General features: G+C 46.5%; 2 protein-coding genes across 2 annotated transcripts; one reads left to right on the forward strand and one right to left on the reverse strand.

Annotated features, from left to right (window-relative positions):
• Window positions 1–2,849: 2,849 nt before the first annotated feature.
• On the forward strand, window positions 2,850–5,153 carry fgfbp3 (fibroblast growth factor binding protein 3). Its single transcript, XM_048987795.1, has 2 exons — window positions 2,850–2,901; window positions 3,920–5,153. Exon 2 carries the CDS (start codon window positions 4,026–4,028, stop codon window positions 4,662–4,664), a length of 639 nt encoding a protein of 212 aa, XP_048843752.1. The 5' UTR covers window positions 2,850–2,901; window positions 3,920–4,025; the 3' UTR covers window positions 4,665–5,153.
• Window positions 5,154–10,798: 5,645 nt separating this feature from the next.
• On the reverse strand, window positions 10,799–26,875 carry LOC125715827 (poly [ADP-ribose] polymerase tankyrase-2-like). Its single transcript, XM_048987796.1, is given in 28 exon segments — window positions 10,799–12,006; window positions 12,101–12,257; window positions 12,881–13,067; window positions 13,163–13,268; window positions 13,731–13,805; window positions 14,527–14,624; window positions 14,826–14,946; window positions 15,397–15,473; window positions 15,837–16,074; window positions 17,637–17,753; window positions 17,755–17,826; window positions 18,561–18,670; window positions 18,860–19,079; window positions 20,419–20,584; window positions 20,829–20,974; window positions 21,068–21,147; window positions 21,436–21,607; window positions 21,765–21,843; window positions 21,975–22,066; window positions 22,579–22,700; window positions 22,786–22,972; window positions 23,086–23,152; window positions 23,226–23,320; window positions 23,490–23,565; window positions 23,848–23,884; window positions 24,933–25,028; window positions 25,377–25,601; window positions 26,211–26,875. Coding segments are annotated over 28 exon segments (3,495 nt in total). The 5' UTR covers window positions 26,425–26,875; the 3' UTR covers window positions 10,799–11,943.
• Window positions 26,876–27,293: the final 418 nt, after the last annotated feature.

The raw sequence follows: 27,293 nt of genomic DNA on the forward strand, positions 1-27,293 counted from the left end.
TGAAAGGTAGTCAATTACTGCAGCCTGGAAAGTCCGATGGAGGCCGAGGCAGCAGGTCCTCGACGTTTAGTCACAGCCTAATTACGCTCAACGGGGTCTAGAAGCAGGATGGAGGTGCTCCTGTCCCTGATTGTGCCCATCTCAATGACCCTCCGCTTGTCGCATTTCCCAGCGGTTCTCTTGCTGAGGGTCGTAGCCGATGTCTCCGGAGTCTTCAAAACGATCGCATTGCCCAGGCTCAAGTAATCAGACAGAGCAAAAGCCATTTGTACTAAAAGACCAATTATGTAATCAACATGTGCCAGAAGAGCACTAAATAAGCATTTGAAATATATTTGCAGTGTCTTAATGAATGTTCCTTGCAATATGGTTTCCACGTAAGAATTTTATTTTATTATTATTTTTTTTTTTGCTTTTAGTCCACGTTACGAAACCATTTAATCAGCCTATCTGCCTATATGCCACACGAAGATAACCCTTAAAAAGTCATCTCAAGATCCGTAGCACAAATCCATTTCAAGTAATTGGCTATGACAACATGAAGTGAAAATATGGCTGCATCACAGTGGTCGTTAGTAAAAAGCGTGGCGGCATTGCCATAATGTCACGAGTAGAAAAGACCCGATATTTCAGACTTATACAGACTAATACCCTATACAGGCTTCCCGTTACCTTAGAGTCATGTTTCAAATGTCAGGAGAACGAGTCACCTAATTTAAACCGAAAACAAAGCAAGCGCTTTCTGTGGAAGCAGCACATCGAAGTTTAATTCGACGCCAGAATTCAGTGTATAGCTGATGCATTTGGCTACAATAGATAATGTTTTCTTTTTCGGTGAGTCTGACAGTAGGCTACTACTGTTCGGCTAATAAAGGCTTTCTTCAGGCTTGTTTAGTCTTAGGCAAGCCAAGTTTATTTATACAGCACATTATCATACACAGAGGTCAATGTGCTTTACAGATAACAATACACGTACTAAGCCTTAAAATAGTATACGATTAAGCAGCCTACGTCAAATTAAACACAATGCTGCATTTGAACACCCCACTACCTTTCCATAGTTGTTATATATCAATGCTTTGATGTCATAATGGACCTGCAGCCCAGGTGTGGATATCAAGATGTTACTGTAAGAGCACCAGGCCAGGTTGCTCCAGCAGAGGGCAACAGTGCGCCTCTAATCCTTTAAGGACACGTTCGGACTTCTCGCATTGCCTCCAGAGTAGCATGACTGGGTCTTTGCTTGTCCAACTGACCGATACATTTTGGACTCGATAGCATCACGTGTCCATAGTAACGGTCATACGAAAGCTGCAAGTAATTCTAGTGCTCTGCAAGAAAGTGAACTGCAGCGACAGGAGTAACCGGTGAAACGTCGAGACGAGTCCGTTTCAGAAGGGTAGCGAAACCAGGCGTTGCTTGTGCACGCATTTCTCAACTTTTAAAAACCCCGATACATCAAACGACTGTCCCGGATCAATAAGCGGCATGTTTCCCAAAGGCGTAGCTGGTAACATTTGTACAATTCAATTACGTTTTTTTACGGGATCTTTTGGTCAACATACCCAAGCTGTAACATTCTTTTATAATTTAAGCCTTAAAATACCCCCCCCCCGCTGCCCTTTGGACACTGGCGGATTTATGCATGGGCAAAAAAAAATAATCGATTGTGACATTTGCGCAATCAGTTTTCTATTGATCATTTGCCGTCACGTCATTGAAATCATGTCACCGCGTTGTTCAATTAACCTTCTCAGATTGGGCACCCTGATCCTAGCTTGTGACCAAGGCGGGCTACCACTCAACGGTACGGAACAGGGGAGGAAGCGGGACTAGCTTGACCTCAGGTCGCCCCACCTTCAGGAGGATTCAGGGAATCTGTCAAATAGTGCACTTCTCACATTGTACAATACTAATGTAATTAGTAAAATCAATTGTAAATTTATCATTATTCACTTGTAATGTTCCAACTTTCTTCATAAAAGTGACAGTTGGTGCTGAATGGTGTTTTTATTTTTTTTTTTGGGGGGGGGGCATTTGCTGGACGGGGGCTTTGCTAAGGGAGGGCATGGTCAGCTGGATGTCGGGTCAGCGGGTCAATGAGCACTCTCTGCGGAAAGGAGAGACGCCTGAGAGATGGTGCATTATGTCAGACTCATCACATTGGCCTTAGACCCGCAGAAGGACACGGAAAAAACACAGAAAAGTAGAAGAAAATGTCATATTTTTTATCACCTAACTCCTACTGATGGCAAACATTCTCCACATTGTTGCTCCCGTTATGGTGTCACTGCTGGAGGCGACCAAAGGCTGATTTATATTCTCGAGTAGAAACTACTCTATCAGTACCCTGTGCCATAGCCTGATCCACACCTCCCCGGTAATCTGACTACAGACATCAGGCTGTGGTGCGAGGCATGAGGCTACTGACAGCATACGTCTGGCACAGACGACAAATCAGCCTGAAAACAGAACAGCCATTATATCCAAGGATCCCTCCTAAGTTCCTTTGTACAGAAAAGTCATTTTCCTTCCTCCTCCCATCTGTTTCTTACTCGTATCCTTAATTCCATTCTTTCCTGCGCAAATTTCCTCAAGCATTTAAAGGAGAAACGCGCACGTCACTTCGAGACGAGCGTTTGGCGGCTCTGGCTCGTCCGTTCACAGTTTTGGCGGAGCATTGCCGATTAGGAACGCTGTCTTTCAGACCCTGCTCTCTTGCTTGTGAATGGCCCAGATAGTCTGGGAGGGGCATTCCTGCATGTCCCATTGAAGCCACCCCACCCCCTCTTACCCCGATGACTTCCCCCCTCCACCCCTCCCTCCAGCTCCCCTTCTTTTATCGCTGAGTCTCCAGCCCCACGCTTGGCACAGAGCGGTCGGGACACCACAGTCTACACGGTAAGGGCAAGGAAGACCAGGTTGGGTGCTGATCCCTGTGTTGATTAGGATTTGGATGTGCATGCCAGGGGGGTGTGAGGTGTGTGGGGGGGTCTACCTGTTTGCTTTGATGCAGCACTTTTTCTTTGCATTTAGCACACCCTTGTGCAAATTGATTGAAACAAGTAGCAATTTTTGTACAATCTGATCATCAGCTTCATTCTGGAAAGCCAACAATATGCCTTCATTAGAAACTTCTTCAATGGGTTGGTGTTACATCATCATATGTAGGAAATTTCATCATTGTGGCATTTGCTGATGAGGACAGGCATCGTTCAGCATGATCTAGCCCTGTGCCAAATGCTGAAAATGGGGAGGAATTTCATCACGAAGAAGATGAAAATCAAGGTAATTGACTGACCTGGAAACTCTCTGGATTTAATCCCTATAGAGAATCTGTGGTCAGTTGGTAAGCAGGGCCCTTCGGGGAATGGACTGTATCACAAAAGATAAGCTTATTCAGGCATAATTCAAGTATGGTACTGGGATCCCAAAATCATCAAAGTCTGCTCCAAAGTGTTGGATTCTATGCAAAATCACATCTAGATGCTACTAAAAAACAAGGAGGTCATATTATATCTTGAAATGTTGATATTTTGAACATATTTCGATTTAATTTGCACGAGGGTGTACTTGCTTGGCTGTTCCCTGCATTTGCAACAGAAGTCACTCTAAACTTCTGTATGGCTCCAGCCTTGAATTTCACAAAGAAGAGCACAGAGGTCTGAGAACCAATCATCTGGGAAATGTGTATCCTTGCAGCTGAATAACAAAAAAATCTGCTTTGCACAAAGGAGAAAGGACAAATTCTTGTTTATCTTCTTTTGCTAGCTAAACACTATATTGTATTTCCTGAGAACAAAGATGTTTTGAACTGTTGCTTAAAGTGGAAAAAGTTAGCTTAATGAAGTCAGAGGTCATGTATTTTCTAGCTTTATAATGCTGTGTTAAGCTCTGACTGATGTCTGTTATCTTGCAGGTGATTCAGTTTCATCTCTTTCTCCCTCCAAAGTGTTTTTTTATGCAGCATCAGCTGAAATATTGATGCCCAGCTGTACATCTCTAGCCTGTCTGCAGCCTCTGACATGAAGCTGGTCTGCGCCGTTGTTTTTATCATTTGCCTACATGGCCTACAGGGGGCAGAGGGCAGGCGTGATGACGGGGGGGTGGCACCAGCAGGCAGGAAAGGGAAAAGCAAGACAGTACCCACTTCGGGTGAGCTGGTGACCAAAGACATGCACACGTGCACCTGGGAGATCGACAGCGAGGGTGAGGATACCCTTCTAATTCTCATCAGCTGCAACCATGACGGTGAGGCCTACCGGTGCCGGTACGCCGGCCGGCCAAGCCTGTGCCGGGAATTTGGCGCCTCGCCGCGCCGGTACTGGTCCCAGGTGGTGAGCAGGCTGAGAAGGAAGGCCCACGCATGCCGAGGGGAGAAGGTCCTGAGGCCGCGAAGCTGTCAAACAGCCCCGGCAGAGTCTCACATGAAGCTGCTCGCCGGCCACAGAGGGCAGGGTGGCGCAGGCAGGACGGGCAGGGAAGGAGGCAGACAGAAGCGCAAGTCGGCCAAGGAGCAGACGGGGCCTCCAGAGGAACAGAGGGATGCTTTTGGGGAAGCGGACGACAGCAACACCGTGTCGAACACGGAAACAGCAGAAAATTACTGCGCCGAGGGCTGGCAGACAGTCTGCTCCTTCTTTGTCCGATTCTTTGATGGCTAAATCAGCTCAGAGTAGCACTTTTCGGCAAATGTCTCCTATCCACGTGCTGAATTCATACGATGCATCATAAAGACACAGTAGCTTTTCTGACATTTGATTTTTTTTTGGTAATTTTACATGAACTTTTATATGTACTTTTGGTAAGAAAAGACATTATGAACACAGCCATCATCACCATAAAGCATAAATAATGGTATAATGCATATGTACAGCAGTGTTACTTGACACTTATGATGTAATAGCTATATCGATTATTTGACTTTATATCATTTTTACAGCTGAGAATATCAATAAAATTAATAGATATCATTAAAGTGCATTTAGTTAAATTTTAAGACTATTTGCAAGGTTCGATCGCTGTATTCTTAAAAGTACACCTTTTTAAAGTACTCTGTGTTCTTTTTAGCCTGCTTTAAGAAGACGTAAGATTAATTATGCTGATACAGTTGGTGGTCTGTTTGTATTAGGGTTTCAATAAATATTGTTTCAGAGTCAGTATTTGCAATATAAAATAAAATAGCATACATTTGTAATAAGTAATAATAACAACAACTTAAATGTCACTATGAAATGATACGCAATGATTCACAAAATAATCCGCGATTCATCCATTTCATATATGTTCGCGTATGTAAATGAAAGCGGAATTTAACCCACAGTGGATTAAGTGGAGGTTTTGCTTTGTAGAGCATGTACCAAAATGTAAAACAAATAAGGAAAAGCTCGTGCTTCTTTTTCAAGTCGAAAATGTATGTAGATGGTAGCAACGGTCGGGATGGTGAATGGGCAGGATAGATAGGTGGCGTCCATGAATAGAGCTGCCGCAGGACAGTGGGACAGATGGCGTTCGCTTGATTAGGGACCGAGGGAAAACGAGAGCTGTAGAGTAACAGCTGACGAATAATCAGCCGCCGCGAATTTTGCGGGACCCACATTTGCAAAAAATAACCCACACTCTTGGTCCATATAAAATACCTCTGTTTTATTTCTAAAGTTACTCAGCACTGAAAGCTTACTTGTTGACTCGAATTACGTAACCCTATATTTACTACAGAAAACAAGATACATCAATCGGAAAATCGCGGTGCATAGGGAAATAAAGGACATTTTGGCAACATGTAATTTCGAGACCAAACGCAGCGCACATTATAACTGCAACGATACTTTAGTTAAATAGCTTTTGTTCCATGAGGGTTATCCACACACTAAAAGCTTGGGAATAGCTAACAAAGTCTCCCCCCCTCCTGCCCAGAGACGCTGCAGATGTCCACCCTGCCTTCCTGGGAGGACTCGAATCCTCTGTGGATATTGTAATGCTAATCATCTTGCTCAAGGCAAACATAATATATTGTAGCGCTTGAGTACAATAAACTGTGGATACAAAGAAATGATCCAACTTGATATGTAAAGAGCCTGAAAGCTTCTTCTAAGTGTAATTTTTTCCATTTCCTTTCCAATACGCTTAATTCAGGTTCTACCTAGTAATAACTAATTCGTCGTGCACTTCACTATGGCCGTGATGATTAGTGCTACGAGTCTGCTCGTCTAACCATGCAAACCTGTGTTCGGCCAAACTTCATTTGAAGTTCATGAAGACAGGTATATACATCTAGTGGAATTAATGACTACTTAGATGTGAATATAAATAGGGTAGGAGAGAGTCTGATATTCCGGGGGAGGGGGACAGACACACAAAATAAGAATTTAAAGTATTTTGGAGGTTTGAATGAAGCCAAATAAAACACACTGGGGGGATACAGCCCCGTCATTCCTGATTTCTACGCCCCACGCATGGTGAACACAATACCCTGCAATTCTTTAACAAGCCCATGCATAAAGTCCAAGTGGAATTATAGAAAAAGATTTATTACTGCAAAACCAAAACGCATTCAAACAATACGTTTTAAAACGCGGGCGGGAGTGTAAATTATCTTAAAATAGTACGGCATCTTCGCCAAGTTAGTCCCTCTCTCTCCTCCTTGATAGCAGGGCTGATCAAGCTATAGTTTCATGCATTTCAGCACAACAAATTACTGTCGGATAACACAACACCATGCGTTTGCTTCGTTTTATGAGGGGTAAGCCTGTGCTTCGGAGAAAACAGAAAAGTGGCCTTGGTTCACAAGGAATAATCCAGGTGATATTATTCACGATTGCTTAAATATTTATGGCGCCTGACGGTGTCCTTCGTACACCGCTCACGCGAATTAAGGTCAGAATAAATAAACGAGATAGATATATAGATAGATAGATAGATAGATAGATAGATAGATAGATAGATAGATAGATATTAAACCTCTTGATAAATTACATTATTAATGTGTCTTGATATGATTCTTGAGCATTCAGTATTATTGTCTTCATGCTTCACTCTGTTCAATTAGCATTTTAAAAGGTTTATTTATTTATTCGTTAGTTCGCTTGGCTGTCGAGTGCCCTTATCAAGAGAGACCCACTAGCGCTAAAGTACACCGGCAAGCATTCCGGGCATGTCTACCGAGGGCTTGCAACCAGACAGCTGATATAAAAGGCACAACCTAATTGGCACAACCTTAATTAGGCACGGAGAAATAATTATCGTCACCAATACAAAAGCGGCTGCGTGGATTTATAACAATATGAACACTCAATTAAAAATATGTTAACACATCGTGAGATCGGATAAGGTTGATGAGTGAAAAATGATACAAAAATAAATTAACCAATCATTTCTGTATACAGTAGTTGTTCTGTTTAGAACACATTAACAGTAGATTGCTAGATAAAGCAAGTTTGTGTTTTTAAGTATATACATCAAAATCTGATTTAAGAAATCAGTAGACAAGATGTTCCTGTATAATGATCAGGCGGCGTCACCCCCTCGTGAGGCGGTGAAGTAACCAATGGGATGGGGACTCGACCAGTTTGTGACTGACTGCGCGTGACTGTGCCGCACGTTATGGGTCTGGGAGCCTCATTTCTCCAGTCGCCAGTGGGAAGCCTCGTTTCAGGGATTCTGCAAACAAAGCATCTTCCACAAAGAGGCTCAGTGTCAGACTTCCTTCAGTCAGTCCCAAGGGCTGCACATCCTGGGCAGAGGAGCTGCCATCACTCAGAGCCAGCCCAGAGCGCTAGGGACACAAGAAGGGCGCTTATTGTGCATGCCTCTCCCCAGCCGTGGTGATGGGTTCACGCTTCAGTTGCTGAGGAGGGACAGTTTGCCAAGATCTTACTTTGGAAACTGCAGCCAAGGGAGACCGAACAAACAAGGCTCCAGTGAGAAAGCGTAAAAATCAAAAGCCCCTTTACGCCATACGCAAATATTGTGCCGTATTATTCCTAAAATCCCCACTACAAATTTACCCGAAATAAACCCAATTCGTTGCATGCAAGGAATAGTCCAGCCTGACAGTAACCAAGAAGGAGAATTTAATAAAGTAAGTATGTGCAGTCTAAATAAATCATAGATGAAGCTACTGTGAATCGCACAATAAAGAAAAAAAAATCATTCTGCTTTTTCCTACAGGGCATTGAATTGTAGGACGTTAGCTTCGCTGTCTTTAATAGGATTAAAAATTATATTATGTGTGCCAAAACATTTGCGGAAACGGGTATGAAATGCACGACTACTTCGTCTGCCGATTTTTTCCCCCCGCATCTTCTCATATACACATAATAAGATAAATACTTCTAACCACAATCACGGGTGTAGTGATTCTTAACATCCACTCATCCATGCATCTATCGTCCAGTCGCTGGAGCCAGTCCTAGGCAGCACCAGGCACAAGGTAAGTGTGACCCTGGATACGACGTCGTTCCAGCGCAGGACACGCACACATTACTGTAAATTTAGAGACCCTTTGGGGTACATTAATGTTGTTCTGTACCTTAAAACGTACATTTACCTATAGCTAAGGGTACAATTGGCAGACCCTTGAGGGTACAGTCCCAGTGACAAGCAAAGGTACAAACTGGTATCTTTTCTGACAGTGTAGAGATTTTGGGCCCCATGAAAGCATCACATATTGGGGCCCCAATTCAGACTAATACAATTATGTTCCAATTATTTGGGGCCCCTGGAATCACTGTAACACCCCATCCCTCCGTTATGGCATCCCTAACTGCTATCTACTGCATCCTATACCTACCTCAGTACAGTGCAGTGATTATTCGATTCAATCCATTTTTATATAGCGCCTTTCACAACAGAGTCATCCCAAGGCGCTTAACATGGATGTGTTGTGAAACATTACAACATCATTAAAGAAAATGATACAGAACAGGGAGAAGGGATGAAAGAAATTAAATAAAGAAAGCAAGACAACAGAGAGGAAGCAAAAACTACCAAGTAAGGAAAGAAAAAACCTCTGGGGGGGGGGGGGGGGTCCAAGGTCGACTAGCTTTCTACACTTGTAAAAAAGTACCAGTTTCATGTACTATCAAGGCTCAGCCAACTGCAGCTGTAGCTGTAGGTACATTTAGTCTAATTTTTGTACCATTGGGGTACATTAATGTTGTTTGTATCTTGGGGAACAAAACTGAACCAGGGCTTTACTATTTTTTCTAACAATGTATTATTAGTTGCTGATACATCACGAGATGGTCTACCTATGCCTATTGCATTAAAATTCGTGTTAAATACAATGGTTCGTAATAAGGAACGCGGGCATTACTTTGTAACACTCGTGAAAACATTGCGGGGCTTCAGCGGTTGGTCGGCTTGAGGTACAGTATAGTGCCGTATGTAGTTACTATGGTTAAAAAAGACATTCGTATTGAAATTGTATGGAAATACGTTGAATTTCATACAGAAGATATAGCAAAGGCAATCGCTTGGTCGGCACAACTCACAACAGCACCACCTTATTTGACAGAGTCTGTTGGTAGATAAAAGTCATTTTGAGTAAATGACTTAGCCTTAACTCTTTTGTTTTGTAAGTACCGCAACATGTACTGAAATTTTTTTTAAATACTGCCTTGTAAATCGTCTTTTCCCGTATCGTTTATAACAAGGGCCTGTTTCCTTCTGAAGCACATAAAAAATGTAATATCGGAATCAGCGTCGGTGATACTATGCATTTACGTTTTTGTGTAGTACCTTGTGTTTACTAAGGATGAATATAGTAAATTTGTTAACTCATAACCAGGCTTTTAACTATTTCCCAATTGGCGTGCCGTTTATAAAACAAGCAACAGCGCCACCTAATGGAATTTAAAAATACCCGTAAATTTCATTGACAAAATTATGAAAAAAGGTTAAACGACTACAATGGGGAATAAGTGGTGATTTTCGCGTATTTAGTTATATAGTTTCATATATTTGAACTAAGGATGGGATGTGGACCAAAAGAGCTGGATAGACTCATAAAAATGACGGACATGGAATTCAGAAACGTGACAGAAGACAGGACATTCTGCAGGAATGCTATGCATGGTTTACAGGACACCCGGTAGACGGCATCCATCCATTTTCCAAACCTCTTATCCTACTGGATCGCGGGGGGTCCGGAGCCTATCCCGGAAGCAATGGGCACAAGGCAGGGAACAACCCAGGATGGGGGGCCAGCCCATCGCAGGACACACTCACACATGCACACCTACGGGTGTACCTTTCGACTGTGGGGGGAAACTGGAGTACCTGGAGGAAACCCCACGACGACATGGGGAGAACATGCAAACTCCACACACATGTGACCCAGGCGGAGACTTGAAGCCGGGTCCCAGAGTTGTTGAGGCAACAGTGCTAACCACTGCACCACCAAGCCCCTGGTAGACAGCATATAAGAATAAATTAACAGTAATATAATAGTTATATAGATATTGTAACAAAGCAAATTAAACTGCTGTGAATGAAGTGATTGCTACAGACTTTATCTAATTAAAATAGGATGTAGCGGCCAGTGACAGACAGCACCTATATCCAAAGTTGTGTATTTCCTCCTAAAAACATTATTTCTCAGCTCAGAAATAAAACTGTCTTGTAAGATGAGATTTGGAACCGCTACTTCTGGTGCAAAACATACAGGTACAAATCATTTCTCACCACATCATCGGTAGATCAATTCCCGCCCCAAATGCAGACATTTCAGAATCCGCGACGTTGCGAAATCCACAGCACATCGTACTTCACGAAATGAACACTGCCAAGAAAGAACTTAAGTATTATATCGATTTTTATTTGGCTCCAGAGGGGACTGAGTGGAAATTTCCCCACATTCCGCCACGATATAGAAGCAGCACTAAACAGGTATTTTTCATACATGACATCACAAGATCGAACCTAACAGGGAATACCATGCACATAAAGCGGAGCTTTGGAAAACATTATGCAACGACAGCATATTAGTGTCAAAGTCACAGTATATCTATCGACACACCGGGTAAAACAGCGCATTCAACATTTCATCCCCAAATATAGAACAAAAGTGTTTTTTTTTTTGTTTTTCCCCCCAAATTTAGACATTGCATCTTAATCCACAAACAAACCCATTTTCTCAAAAATGACATCTAATTCCATCACTGTCTTCTGCGGGGGAGATTCACAGGTAAAATTACAGAGTGGTTTATTTTCAAATCTGACGTTGACTCTAACAGAAGGTATATTGGCCTTGGTTATCCGAGGAGCTTACAGATAAGAGCCATCCTTACCCACAAAACTTTCCGTAGTACCTTGTCGGGGATCTCTCGCTGCTATCATTTTCACATTAAGATGAATAATAGCTTCTTAACCGTAGCCATGGAAACCAGTGGTTTAAAAAATGGGAGCATCTTCGCAACACAAAGCATAATGGTGAAGTTAGCAGTTTTGGGAAGTTGGATAAAAAAAAAGAAAAGAAAAACCTCACTGATCAGTTAAGGTTAGGAACATCTTTATAAAATAAATGTAAATAAATTAATATAGTACAAAAAATTATATACAGTTTCATGAAATAAATAATTTCACCGCTCAGATGTGCTTGTGAAACAGCAAAAGCTTCCTGTTACTCGCTGAAGTGACATTACAGTGACGGACACTGGAAATGGCGGGTTTCACTTTCACGCTCCAAAACTTGCATGTTAAAATAACCAAAAAGAAGGGGGCGGGGGGGGGGGGGGGAGAGACAACCCTGCAGATTCATCTTGACCCTACGTCAGAAATCGCACTGGTAAATAAAGTGCTGATTATTAAAACTGAAAAACAGAGGGAACGGACATTTTATACACTGTATAAATATCGTCATGCAGTGAGTACAGCCGTGGGCCCATTCTCAGCAGGAGGCCGCTGCACTGGAAGGCCGTCTGTCCTGCCGTCCCTCTGGGATTATCCGTCGGCGTTCCCTTCCGGTTTTATTATCTGATACGTGATCAAATACTCCGGGTAGGCCTGCAAGGGGAAGAGAAATGGTGGGTGGGCGGGGTCTGGCCTGGAGGCAGGGCTCTGAGGGCCAGGGGGCGGGGCCAAGGAGGCGGTGCCCTACCTGCTCCCCGCGGTAGATGACGTACTCGGCCAGCGCCAGACCGTTGACGCTGGGCCTGCCGGTGACCGAGTGGTGGCCCGGCGGTGAGTGGGCCATCTTCATGGCGCTGAACTGCAGGAAGGACTTGCCCAGGGTCACGCGGCAGAACAGCAGGTGTCTTCGGGGCAGACAGACCTCGTCAGGAATTAACCCTAATTTTTATGGGACTTCACACGAGTATCGCGCTCTATGGTGATTAACCACGAGTTAGTTAATGCACTTTACAGCACCTACAAGCTGTGGTAGTATCCACTGCATATTACACATTACTAACATTACAATGATGATAATAACAAATATAACAAAAAACAATTAGCATATAGCATAACAATTATAATAAATCAATAATAATAATAATAATAATAAAAATTAAATCCATCCATCCATTTTCTCTACTTGCTTGTCCTATTTAGGATCACAGAGGTCCAGAGCCTCTCCTGGAAGCTACGGGTGCAAGTCAGGGAACCACCCAGGATGGGGCACCAACCCATCAGAGGGCACACTCACACACCACTCACACCTAGGGACAATTTAGAAACTCCAATTAACCACACAGCATGTTTTCGGACTGTATTTGTAAATAGAGAAGTGCCTGTACTTCATTGATTGAGGGAAAAAAAAAATGCTCTCAATTTGTGTTCAGATACAGTTGTAGCAGAGAGATGGTGTTACGAGAGAGATATGGGCTCAGGGGTGCAGCAACGCAGTGGTGCGAGTGTGTGGTCGGCGTGCTGACCGCACCTCTGGCAAACGTAGCAGGAGCGATCCTTGTGGAGCGGGCAGCCGGTCCCTCCTCCAATCCCGTACACGTACTGATTGCTCTTGGAGGAGTTCTCCGCGAAGTAGATGCCGGCACCAAACATGCCGCCGATGTAGGCGTGACGCTCGTCGAAGCCCTTGTGGATGATGGCGTTCACGAACGGTGAACCTGCAAAGCAAACGGCCGGCGCCGTGCGGCGTTAGAGCTCACCGTGGGGAGGGAGGAGGGGCGCCATTCACGGCCCAATGGATCGGCACGCTCACCATGGAACAGCATCCGCTCGTTGGAGTGATTGTGATTTTCCTCCGACACCTCCTTCCTACGATGAGTGTATCTTTCCCACAGCTTCTTATTGCACACTTTCTGTATCTGGGAAAAAAAGAGATTATATACAACAGAATGATGAAAAGGGTGGCACTCAGGAAAGGCTTTTAAATCAATCATTACCACAGAAACAGCACTGCGAGGACCCCTTACAGACCAACCCACTCACTACAACAGCGTGATCTTGGGGACAGATCCAAAGACGACAGACACGATCTAGGGGACAGACAGGATGATGATGACAGATAAAACTAAGGGACAGACGGGACAATAATGAAAGACACGATCTAGGGGACACATAGGATGAATACAGACAAACTAAGGGACAGACGGGACAATAATGAAAGAGACGACCTAGGGGACACATAGGATGAATACAGACAAACTAAGGGACAGACGGGACAATAATGAAAGACAATCCTGGGAACAGACAGGAACTAAACCCGCAGAAAACCCTGCAGGGCCCCCAGCCGGACCCTGATTCAAATGGTGGCCTGATGGACACACCTTGATGATGTTGTATCGGTTGAAGACGCCCCCAGCATGGCCGCCATCCCTGTGCTCCCTGATCGTACTCTGCATCTGTCAGACACGGGACAAGAGCGTGACGGAGGCCCCCACACCGCCTGCCCGGTATCCAGCTACCCTTCACGTCGCTCCGGAATCAGTTACGGGGCATAAGCCACAAAATCAGAATCTGAATCCTTTTATTCTACAAAATAAAAGCACAATAAATTTGTTTTGGCCCAGGTGGTGGCATGAGGTGCAAAATAATCATGTGTTGCATTTATTTTACTAATTAATTGGCATTTTATTAATTATTTTCATTTTTACATTCTCAGTCCTTCTTTCTATACTTTCTTCGCCCTGTACCTGTGCGGTACAGCTGCGTAAACAAAGTATATTGAGCTGCATTTCATTTATGAAAAGTGCCAAATAAATAAAAAGATTATTAGTGGTAGTATTCAAAAAAAACACACAAATCCAGACAAAATTACAGTCAATCATAGAAAACGAACTCGATATACAAAAACAGAAATGTGCTTTAGATAAACATGCAGACAAATAAATTCTCTGACTCTAGCACTAAAACCTTCTGATACTGTCTCACATGGTGGGGGGGGGGCGTCATCATGACAAATGAATGTGGTTTTAAAATAGGCTGATGCAGCCTTGTCCCAACATTTCTGAGCAAACATTAAAAAAAAACAAACAACTCAAAGCTAAGCAAAGACCTATCCTATGTGAATCATACCCCGCGATGACAGCACTGACCCCACCCCCCACCCCCACGAAGCAGTACCTCTTCTTCCACAGACTGAAATTCCTTGTCGTCGACACCCAGGTCTATCAGGATGGTGCCGCTGTTCGTGGTGTTCAGAGAGAGATACGGGTTCAGGCCTACAGCAAGGAAGATCCACACGCTTATTACGCGCCTCATTCCCGGGCCCACGTCCTGCCAGAAAACCATTCAGCCACCTTATTAGACAAACAAAGCGACATTAGCTCCTGTTCACAAAGCGGGTGAACGGCACTTGGAGCGTGGGGGGCCCCCTGGAGGCTTGAATATAAACAGCGACATAAGCGCGAGGCGGCTCTCACTCTGCGGGCCCGCGATCAGCCGCTCCGCCCCTTTGATGATTTTGTGACGGTGCCCATAGGCGTTGATGCCGATCTCCTTCAGCTCCTTGTGGCCCATTTCTACCAAAACGTCCAGGGTGATCTGGTGACAGAGGCTCGGGATTCATGGCCAGCGGCGACTAACGTGTCCAATCACCTCATCTTAATCCTCTTAAATGGAACACATGCCTCACTGCTTTGTAATTCGCAACAACTTCATTTACTGACAAATAAAACTAAAATCCTCTTCTGGATAGTTTCAAAATGGGATGCAAAATAAAACCCTAAATAAACCCTAATAAAACTGCTTCCCTGCTCCTCTACAAGTAGGGCACCACAGTAACAACGCAAAGGACTCAAATCAAAGGGAATTGTAGCCCTTCTCTTTACTGTAAATCGCTTTGGATAAAAGCATCAGATAAGCAAATTGTAAATGCTTTGCACCAGTATCTAAGTCACGATCTCCCACTGGGATAAGCTGCAGGCCACTCAACTACATAACTGCACAAATAACATCATCAGGCCTTAGGTCCCATTTGGCAGGCTGCCTCACCTGCTCCCGTTCGAAGATTTCCAGCAGCTGCTCCAGGCCAAGGTTGTTGAGGAACTGATCGATGCTCAAGTCCAGACCTGCAACAAAGAGTGCGGACTGCAATAGAGGAAGATAACAACTCCACACTAAAGATCAGCAAAGGCAAACCCTATTATGTGAAAATAAAACCGGCAATCCAGAGGACAAAACAGAAGAAATCAGAAAGAGTGCCTCCCAGAATATCCAATGAGCAGGGCCTTGCAGCGGTCATACTCACTTCTCATTGGTTATTTGCCGGCTCAGATTTTTGAAAACCAATCCAATTAATGTACCTCACCTTGGAAGTCTCGCTCTTATAAAATGTGTGTATGCATTTCCATTATGTTTAACAACATTCTAGAAGGTGCAAATGTAGCTATTGTGAACAATCGTGGCGGTGAGGATGAGCTTGGCCGACTCACCTGGCTCCATCTTTTCTACTCCTGTGGCCCCCTCAGCTCCCGCCGTGCCCATCAAAGCAGGCAGCTCAGGGAAGCCTCCCTGGGGGTCCAGGGCACCACCGGGGGGCCCGGGTGGCGGGGTGGCACACAGGGCAGAGGGCGCAGAGGTGGCCGTTACGCTGATGACCTGGGGCTTGTAGCAGGAGGGCAGAGCGGAAGGAGGCATGGCTGCCGTCAGGAGAGCGCGCACGTCGTCCGCCTGGATGGGGACGCAGAGCGGGAGAGGGGCCACGTGAGGAGGAGGCATAGCGAGCGACCACCATCAGAACATGTCACCAGGAGGCAGGAGGGTGAAAACACAACCACAGGGCCACAGGCCTCTGACAGGCACCACTGGCACAGAACCATCATGCAGCTGTGTAGCACGGCGTCACACTAGGACCCCCCCGGCGGGATCGGCGGCCGGCTGGCATCTCGGATGCGCGTGTACATAGGAAACGACCGATGGAGTCACATGGAGGCCACGCTGGAAGAGCCAACAGCGGGTGTCGGCGAGACTGTGAAAGCTGCCGACATCAGTATGGAGAAACGAGCCCTCAAATGAAAGTGGGCAGGTTCTCTGAACCAGGGCACCATGCTATCAGATTGAGGATGTAACTGCAAGTTACAGCAGTGACAGATAGATCCATCAATAAATACAGATAGACATATATGGATAGATAAGAAAGATACAGACCGACAGATGCAGACAGAGACAGTAGAGTTGTAATGCTACACGTATTTGTCATGTACCGTTCAGTACCTCATTTTCGGTTCTGTACACACCATGAAACGTGTGAACGCATTTACTGACAAGGGCAGAACCTAAATTCACGAGGATCATTATGCCAACCAAGGCTGTGAGCTGGTTACAGCCGGTCATAAATTTAGTAACATTTCGATTTCCCAAGTTACACCAGCACTAGAGAAGTAGTAATTAATAAGACCAAGGCTGTCTGTCAGCTCGGTTATATCGAATTTGGATACGGTACTAAAAACATATCCAACGTGCTAACATTTAAGGTGACATCACCGCGGCAAAGCACAAAGAACCTCTGCATGTTAGTCTCTAAAGTGCTATTGCGGGAAATTCAGACTGCATTAAAAAATATAATTACGACTAATCGCTACAGAAATGCGACCATACTAGTAGAGAACACAGGATATGGGCTAGGAAGTAGGTTATTATGATTGTCACATTTTTAAAATCTATTTATGTATATAATGTGCAAATAAGTGTGTTTGAGGTTCTGTTATTGACACATTTAGGTTAGAGACATTCCCTTTGTTTTACAATCATTCCTAAGTGTGTTTGCAGATTAATTTCTAAACAAAGTTCATTTTTCCTACTGTACTGAAAATGCACCAAACTGTGAACCCGAAAATCAAGGTTTGTACTGAACTGTGAATTTTGTGTACCGTTACACTCCTAATACAGACAGACAGAGATACTAGAGGAAATACAGGCTATATTCATTTCTCATCAATGCTGATGCCTTAAAACGAATCAATAAATAAAAGAAATTAAGAGGTTGAGGCAGCTCATTGGCTAGGTGATTACCCACCAATGGGAGAGTCTTATCCGTCTATAATCATAGGAAAGGGTCGTGATGTCACCAGCATGGCGGGATGGGTAACGGTTCAGTGACAAACACATCCACGAAGATCAGAGAATGGGGGGAAGCTGTGGTGTGTTTTTTTTGGCTTGTGAGCCTGTGCGCGCGTGACTGAGGGCGTGTGTGGGCTCCGGGAGGGGCGGGAACACCGAGAGCTCACGGATACCGTGACGAGGTCCAGCGGCGACTGGCCTTCCTGGTTGCGGAGGGTGGGGTCGGCGCCGTGCGCCAGCAGGAGGGCGCACAGCTGGGTCCGGCCTTTCTGCGCGGCCTCGTGTAACGGGGGTGAACGCCCACTTGTCTGTAGCGTTCACGCATGCCTTGTACTTGATGAGCAAAGCTGCCACATCCACATGCTGCGGAATGGAAACACACGCACGCTGGCTTGCTGCGGCACCGAATCCACGCCCAACCGCCCCTCCCAAACCCACCTGCCACCCCCCCCCATCTGTCTGCTGATGGTGTCCATCTACTTGCCCCTCTTTTCTGTCTCTGTGGGCAGTGGATTCGAGATAAAAGACCCAGAAAGACAGAAAGGCAAACTTGTGTGTGACTGTCCTGCGTGTGTGTGTGTGTGCGTGTGAGCCCTCCTAGCATTAAATCAGACATGAAGAAGAAGAAAATGGAAATGATAGGGGGGTAGTGGGGGGACCGTTCGGATGAGTGAAGAGGCCACACCGTCCCGCCCGCTACAAGGGACACTGATCTGCTGGCCAACACGTCCGGAACCTTCAGTGACGTGCTTAAGATGCAGACCGTGTGGAGACGCACTTTGCGGACACACTCGGCCCCCTGATTGGAGGACGACGGCACACACCGCGTCTGTAATGTAAATCAGCAAGGAGGGGCCACCTTTACATGTGACAGGGGGGCGGGGCTAAGCCGCAAAGGCTGATTAGTACTTCGGCTCTCGAGGGCCCTTGGAGGAGGACGAAGAGCCTTCCTCTGTCTCTGATTGTTAATGTCGCTCTCATCAACCCTAACGCGGACCTTCAGAGCGTGGGTTGGGGGGTTGGGGGGTTGGGGGGGTGCGGCGGCGGGGAGGGATGGATCTCTGAGCAGGACCGTGACTCGCAGGGAGGGGACTCACCCCGTAGGAGGCAGCGTTGTGCAGAGGGATCAGGCCTCCTTTGTCCTGCGAGTTCACCTCGGCGTCCTGCTGTAGCAGGTACTCCGCCACCTCGAGGTTGTTGTATCCAGCTGAGAGAGAGAGAGAGAGAGAGAGAGAGAAAACGTGTTGGACAGATAAAGAGTGCTAATTCAGCCTCAGGGTTTCAGAGTTTCAGTAAGGAATACATCAGCTTTTGATATAAACAAATAGAAGGGGAGCTGCACACAGGATGGCCTCCGGTTTAGATCGCCATGGCGACGGGGCCCGCACGCGCTCACCGGCGAGGTGCAGCGGGGTGGAGTGGCGGCCTTGCGTGTCCCTGCAGTTGACGTTGTCTGGCCTGCACAGCTTCTTCACACGTGCTAGGCAGCCCTTCTTAGCTGCATCCAGCAGGGCAGCATCACCCCGCAGCAGGTCCTGGATGTCCGTGTCGCTGTCCTTCACCAGGTCCAGTGGCGTGTTCCCATCGCGGTTCTTTTTGGTTGGGTCGGCGCCGTGCTGTGGACACACCAAGGCCCACTGTGTTTTGGAAAATCCCTCACCGAGGGGCAAATCCCATCAGCTGCACCAAGCCAAGACCCAGCGCCTCTGAAAAATCCCCCAGTGATTAAATCTTTTGAGAGGTCTGGATTCACTTGGTGACCACTGGATAAGGACGAAATCTTAATGGCAGCCTAGCACCCCAGATGGTACTGATCGCAGCCCCCCCCCTGAAATTCTCACTGGCCCTTCACTGCAGTCCTCCACGCATCCCCCTCCCTCATCACTCCTACTGAGGTGCACGGCTACGGGTTCATTCGCCATTTCAAATGCTACCACCACTCTCTGTGTGTGTGTGAAGTCTGTAGGTCCCTCCCCATATCGTTCGAGTTTCCTCTGGACACTCGGATTTCCTACTGCGGTCCAAAGACATGGTCAGGTGACTTGGTGTTGCCCCTAGTCTGTGATTGCGAGCCCCGTAATAGACTGCCATCCAATCCAGGGCGTCCCCTGCCTTTCCTGGCAAAGGCTCCCTGCGATCATGTACTGGATAAGTGACCACAGAAAGATGGGATGGACAGACAATTATGGTTTAAACAAAAAGAATAAAACAGGGGACATATGAGTGCCCCCCCCCCAATCTAAAACCAGCTGGCTGCCTAGAAACATTTCCAAAAAGCAACTTCAAGCAGAATGGCCCTAATGAACAGAGGAAACAAATCCTTTCAAGAGCAAAAGACAACCATTAACTGTTCTGTCGGCAAGGCTTTTGCAACACTTAGATTTCTGAAAGGACAGCGCTGTTCCAAAAAGGCTGCAAGCACACAGCTTTGATCCTTCCCTATGGACCAATAGGACTTTTAGGGAACAATATATTGAGAACGACAAAAAAATTTCGTTCAGTTTACGGTAAAAGAGCTCCGTACAGATCCTATCAAAACCCTGCATTAAAAATAAAATCAGATCTCTACTCCAGGTTTCCCCAAACCAACAGGCCGTAATGTACAAGTAAACCTTTGTGAACCCTTGAGGATCAGAAAAATGACAAAGAACTAAGATTCAATTCTACTTGACGCTAAAATTGGCCACTACATTGTGTCACACTATTCACTTGCTACTACACTATGCTTTTAAGCAAAACTAATATTTTTAATAGCTGGATATTTAGAGATTTAAAGTAAGTGCCTGTTGTACCATCAATATGTTACCTTCCTGGTGCCACCATCAGGTGGGCCCTGGTAGCGCAACGCACAGTGGCACATGCAGAGAATTTATAGGGTTAGTTATATTTATGGGGGGCGGGGGGGGGGGGGGGGGGGGGTCACGAATCACGGTGAGATAAACACAGTCTCCGTACCTGGAGCAGAAGCTTGCAGATCTCGTATTTGCCTTTGGCCGCGGCCTCGTGCAGAGGGGTGAACTTCCACAGGTCGGCCACGTTGACAATGGCGCCATGCATGACCAGCAGGTCCGCCACCTCGTAGTGGCCGTAGGAGCAGGCGTTGTGCAGGGGGACGAGGCCCCTGCCGCGAGGAGATGACAGGCCGATCAGCGCAAACAGCCAATAAACACTCTCTTCAGGGACTACAGTTTGCACGCGGTCGACAGCGTTCCGGTGCAAACGTTTCCTAGGCGACTAAACGTGAACTAAATCAGACAATTAAAGGAAGTAATAATGCATGTTTCTCTCAAAACTCTCAACTGAAATTGTAGGGTTATTTTGCCTACATCTGCACCCCGTCACTGCAGGTAGGGGTGTGACCGTACCCCTTATCTTTAGCATGGACGTCAGCTCCATGCTGCAGCAGGTACTCTACCACCGCCACGCGGTTGTACCCCGCTGCAAAGTGTAGGGGTGTGGACTGGCGGCCCTCCACATCCCTGCAGTTCACGTTCTGGAGGGTGCACAGCTTCTGCGTGGGGGGGAGGAGAGGACAGAAGGTCGTTGTGGCGCTTCCAGGAGACAGACGGACAGCAAGCGGTAACGGTGTCTCTGCGCCACTCACCTTGACGATCTCCAGTTCCCCAGATTTGGACGCCTCCAGTAACTGCCGGTCCACGTCGGAGTTTCCGATAAACACGCCCTCTGGACAGGGAGGAGGCGCAAAGGGAAATCAGTAATGGCTACGCTGAGAATAGCCCACAGCCAGTGGCATCACAGCCCGTGCACATTTAGCAAACCACGACGCATGCCCACAAAGCCTAAGAGCACCCTCCGGAGGGATACGCTAAATCTGCAACTTCGCGGTAATTAAACTCCAGATGCTCGGTTGCCAAAAGCTACTTAGTTTTTAAATTCATAAAAATTGCTAGCTTTTAAGCCACACTGCTTGATGTGAAGTACTCGGGAGCAGTGAGGCATCCCCTGGCATACCTTGCAGCACCTCCTGCACGCTCTGGTTGCCCATCTGGGAGGGCGAGAAGCCCTGCAGTGACATGATGAGGGGGTCACAGCCCGAGCTGAGGAGCAGGCGGCAGGTTTGCAGGTGGCCGCAGCGAGCGGCGCGGTGCAGGGCGGTCTGGCCCATGCTGTCAAGGGCGTTCACCTGCGGGCAGACAGGGGGGGACCGGGACCCCCACCCAGCCGTTAGCGTCTTTGTGGAGATGGTCAAAGACAGAGGGAATGAACTGGCAACCGCGGCACGACGGCCGGCCAGGGGCGACCCCGGTCTCTCACGGTTAGCTTGAAAAACAAAGACTCACTTTCGCCTCGTGTTGCACAAGCACCTCGATGACGTCGTTGTGGGACTTTTCGGAAGCCAGATGCAGAGGAGTCAGAAAGCTGAGACACAAACACGCACACATTTAAATCGGACATGTTCTATCAAGCAGATACCAGATACCATAGATATAACAGGAATAAACCCGATGGAGAGCCCACTAGAGATGGGATGGCAGACTTCAGTCACATACTCTCTGCTCTTCTCATTGACATTGGCCCCCTTCCTCAGCAGTAATTCACAAACTTGTTTTCTCTTCGGATACAGAGAGGCAGCTGCATAGTGCTGTATGGGGACAAAAAAAACTAAGTGTGTTTCAGATTATAAATGACGGTTTTGATTCTCTGTATACTGACATTCACGTAAAACAAAACAAACAGCAACATATCTAGTGGCTCAAACAACATTGCAGCCTGACTGCCAAAAACACTGGGCATATGAGGGCCTCTCACTGCCCCAGGGCCTTAGAAAATCATTCTAGAATCTTCCCCGACGTCATCATGGTTACGGAGCATGATTAAGACCATTTTCATGATCTCACCATCTACAATCTGGGCTGCGCTAGGAAACACATGACCTCTGAAACCAATAAAAAAATTGACACGCGGTATAAAGGAGAATTAATTTGTGATGAGTGTTTAGCTAATGAGTGTTTTCCTGGAAAGGATCAGGCTTGTATAATCGTATGCATGATAAAATGGAACCATTGGGAAGCCGATGATAGATTAACGAGCACAGAAGTCAAAGGTCGGGTGAAAAACACATGCAGCCTCGTTTGATCTGGCCGAGATGCTCACCAGCGCTGTCTCGTGGGTCTGGGGGTGCTTGAAGTTAATAGACTCCGCTGTCAGGTGCTTCTTGACCCGAGCCATGTCCGCATCCCGCGTGGCCTGCAGCAGGGCGTGACCCTCGAACTCATCTGCAGAGACGGCGGGCGGCCACAAGGGGTCAGTGTACCATCACCTGGAGGCTGGCCACCAGGTAGGAGAGGAAGGGTCACTCACATGCCAGGCGCTCACGGAGCTGAGCTGTGGGCGCCAGGTCGATGGCGCTCTTGTTGTGGCAGTTTAAGAAGGTAGGGTCAGCCCCGTGGCTGAGAAGAAGGGAGCACACCTCAACGCGGTTCTTGGAAGCCGCCTCGTGCAAGGGGGTGAACTGCCACAGGTCCATGGCATTGACGCAGGCGCCATGCTACAGGGCAAAGGGGGGTGTTAGAATCGAACGCGCACTCTGCTGACCCATAATTCCGGAATGTTCCAGAAAAAAAAAAAAAAAAACGTTCACGCTCCGTGAGCCCGACTCACCTTCACCAGCAAATCTGTCACTTCATAATGACCGTAGGAGCAGGCGTTGTGCAGGGGCACGAGGTCGCTGCGGAAAGACAAGGGCGGCGTGAGTGGCGGAGGCGATTTCGCCGTACGGGCGACACAGGAATGCGGCCTACCCTTTGTCCTTGGCGTGGACGTCGGCACCATGCTGCAGGAGAAGCTGCACCGTTTTCACGCGGTTGTATCCCGCTGCCAGGTGCAAGGGGGTGGACTGAAGACAGGGAACAGAGGAAACGCTCAACCCCGCCATCACACGCCTTCTTAAAAATCACGTAAATAACGCATCTTCCCACGTTGTTGCATGATGTAGAAGCTATATTTATATATAGTTCTTGTTCAGCAATGTTTCTTTTCATGTGTATAAAAACACACTCCCTCACCTTCCTTCCATCACTGGCATGACAGTTTACATTCAACGGTGTCAGAAGAGACATCAGCTTCTCTTCGTTTCCGCTCCTGAAAATCAACGAGAGCAAAAAAACAAGAAACTTCACTTACCATTAAAATGCCTGAAAGTCTTCGCTAAGAAAAATGTCAGCAGCCACAGTTATTAACGATTTAAGGACGACTGGGACATCTGCTGTAATGTAAAGCTGCTTAAACTGAACAGATTACTGTATGAAATATCACTAGGAAGTGATCACGTAATTTTGTGTAAAAAGCAGGTAAATTGTCGCAGCTACTGCAATCGCCCAGCATCTAATGACAAAATAGCAACAGAATTTTGGCACACTGCACCTCGCACTCTCAAGGAGGTCATCTTTTCTGTATTCACCTACATCGGGGGAAAAGGACACATTATTTTTGTAAGCAAACAGGCATTTAAACAAAATTCAATACCCTGAAGCATGCCTCATCCCCATTTAGGAAAGTACTCCGTTTACTACTAGAAAACAGCTATGTAGTTAAAATGGTGACTAACTAAGAAAAAGTTATACAAAAAATTTTGAATGCCATCCATATCTAAACACCACAAGCGCTTTTTAACAGAAATGCTTAATGCTTTGTACCAGATGGGAAAATACATGCGTATTTTTGAGCTGCATGACACTGAAGTGGATTGTCTCTCTTTCATTTTGATTACTACACTTCCAGACCATCAAATACATATTTCACAGCCATCACAAAAAAAATCACTTTCACCAGTGAAGCATGTAACATTTCATTCCGTAAGGTCTTGAAACATTCATATTACAGTGTGTATAACGTTCATTAAGTTCTGTAAATACTTAAAGCAAAAGCAAAACTTTATACTGTCAGAGACATTCTACATGGTGTTAAAGATGCAGATGGTATTTAACAGCTGATCACTGTGTTTGCTGATCAAACAACACTGTCCTGTGTTTTGGATTAGTATCAGCAACTCACGAAACAATACAAGATTTGGTTATGTTATTTTACTGGCAGCAGCCATAGATATACAAGCATAAACAATGTTTTTATGCTGAACAAAATGATGTAGTAAATATATTGCATGAACAGCATCTATTAGGTAACCTTTGTTTGTAGAGGTTGCACTGCCAAAATCAAATGTCATTCCACAACAATCACACTACTGAAAATAGAGTCATTTAACTGATGTTATGCGTCTTTCAAGTAACATCTAAAAATCTTTTTATTCGCAGAAGATGCCACTTAAAGTGGGCAGAACGATCTGGTGGAAGTTACAAGATAGATGAGTTAATCTCTCTTATTTGCCGAAAAGGCAAAATGAGACTAAAGTCATGCAAGGTGAGGAATGTTATGAATACAGACGGTTTGGACGCCTGGGCAGGGAGACGGTGTTTTTTTGGGTCGCCCCCTTGGATGGACCCCGCACTCACCGTTCAGCACAGCCTTGGTGGAGGGTTCTGCCAGATCCAGAGGAGTCCTTCCATCCGTGTTGCGAATGGTCGGGTCTGCGCCGTGCTGGAGCAACACTGCGGGAGATGGGAGAAAAAACCACAGGCAGAGTGAAAGGCGAGTCGACAGGCGAGAGCCATTGTCATGGCCGAGATATGCAAAGGTGCTCAGTTACACAGCATTTCTGAACAGAAGACAGGGTACCAACTTACACAGCCTATTCGTGCATTCTGGTACAGTTTTAATACACAATATAATTTCATAATATGTTAATACATGTTATATGCATTTATTGCAATAAAATTCAGAAAGAAAAAAATGTTTTCCTATTAAACCTGCAGATACTAAATTACTTTGCAGCAGATGGATGAACTTCCATAAATTCAAAACACAGAGCAACAGAGTCCATGGAGAATATGGCTCACCTATGCAGACGTCAATCTTGCCCTTGATGGCGGCTTCGTGCAGGGGGGTATAGTTCCAGTTGTCCTTGGAGTTGGCATCAGCCCCATGGTGCAGGAGCAAGCTGACCACCTCGGCGTGCCCGAAGGAGCAGGCGTTGTGGAGAGAGATGAGCCCGCCATCATCACGGGCGTGCACATTGGCCCCGTTCTGCAGCAGGTACTCGACCACGTCCCGCCGGCCGAACCCTGAGGGCCACGGGAGAGGAGACCCGGCGTGCCGTCAACTCGTCATTCTCAAACACACTGATCACTCCACAGAGACTGAAAAATGATTAGCAGCTGAAAAGGATCCGGCTACACCATTGCCAAAGGGCCCGATCATGCAAGATTGAGGGAGAGATTAAAAAAGCGATGGATTTTATGCACATTGGACAACATCAATCTGCAAATTGCATTAGCAGTATGAAATGCACAAAGATGTCAATACATAATAAATAATAATAATAATAATAATAATAATAATAATAATAATAAGTATCCAGCACCGATAGAGCTTGGACCCCTAAAATAAATCAGGGATTTCTGATTTAATGCCTGGCATGTTACCCGCACTGACTGACTGTTCTGGTCCAGCTGCTAGTTAAGTATATACCCAGCTAACCCCCATCCCCCCAATAGTTAGTTAGCAGCCTGGCTAACTGCACACCGAAGCACACACACAGCCAGTAGATTAAATATTCGCCGACAGTAAATCGTTGAACATTAACGCTTGGTAAAACGGCGCCCCATCACGCTGGCGCTAACGGGGAGGGGGCGGCTGCAAGCCGCAGGCAGCCCCGCGGCGGAGGGCCTCACCGGCGGCGAAATGCAGCGGCGTCGACTTCCTGCCCGCCGTATCGCGGCTGTTCACGCTCTCCGGGCTCATCTGCTTCTTGACCCGCTCCAAGTCGCCGTTCCTGCACGCCTCGAATAGCTCCCGAGCGGGGTCGGCGGAGGCCAGGGCCTCGGCGCCCGGGGACGGCGAGCCGCCAGCCGAGCCGGAGACTCCGGAGCAACGCCGGGTCGACATCAGTCCGAGGGAGCTGGCGGCTGACTAGCGAGCGGGCGGCGGCCTTAGCTGGGCGGCGTGAGCTGTTTTTTATTTACGGTGGTGGTGGAGGGTCCCCGAGGGGGCGTCTCGCCAATCTGTAAAGGGCGCCTTCAGCCGCCCACAACCATGACAGCTGTCCCAGAACGTCCTTTAACCGTCCAGCCGACGGCGGATTCGCGTCGCCCGAACCGTGACACACTGCCGAGACGTCGGAGGAATCAGTCAGCGGTGAGAGGGGCGAAAGCGGCCAGGATGCCCGCCGGAGGCCACATCTCGGCGACCGCCCGTGTTTCTGCCAGAGAGCGTGACGTTCCGCGAGTCACGTGACCGCGAGGAGCAGCCCCCGCGTCTTGAAATAGCGGCAGGATTTCAGTGCAGCCAGAATCCCATGATGATGATGATGATGATGATGATGATTATTATTATTGAATTAAACTTCATCATCTGCTGTAATTAAAACGGACCCAACCCTATAAGGACAGTTTAAAGAGAAAGGAAAACATTGGCCTATTGTTTAATACAGCATATCGACACTAGATGGTAGTAGATGCACAATTACGAAAGCAGATTGCAGAACAGTTACATAAATTCGTAGTAATGTAAACGGCTATTAATAAAAATCATTTTACCTATTGATTTTACTGGTTTATGCACCTGTAGCAATAGCTGTATATTAGAATGCGTTTCTAAAATCATGCAACGTTTCCATGGAAACGTTTCTTCAGTTTTATGTAGGGCTATATTCAGCACCTTGATACAATATCCTGGGAGACTCATAAAAACATCTCCCACACTATTAAGCAGTAACTTTATCTATAATAAGGAATATGGATGCAAATGTAAATTTT

This window comes from Brienomyrus brachyistius, chromosome 20 (assembly GCF_023856365.1).
Source record: "Brienomyrus brachyistius isolate T26 chromosome 20, BBRACH_0.4, whole genome shotgun sequence".
Classification (NCBI taxonomy): Eukaryota; Metazoa; Chordata; class Actinopteri; order Osteoglossiformes; family Mormyridae; genus Brienomyrus; species Brienomyrus brachyistius.

Bases quoted from the DNA above. Each gene is read 5' to 3' on its own strand.
- fgfbp3 (XM_048987795.1), top strand. From the start codon at position 4,026: ATGAAGCTGGTCTGCGCCGTTGTTTTTATCATTTGCCTACATGGCCTA.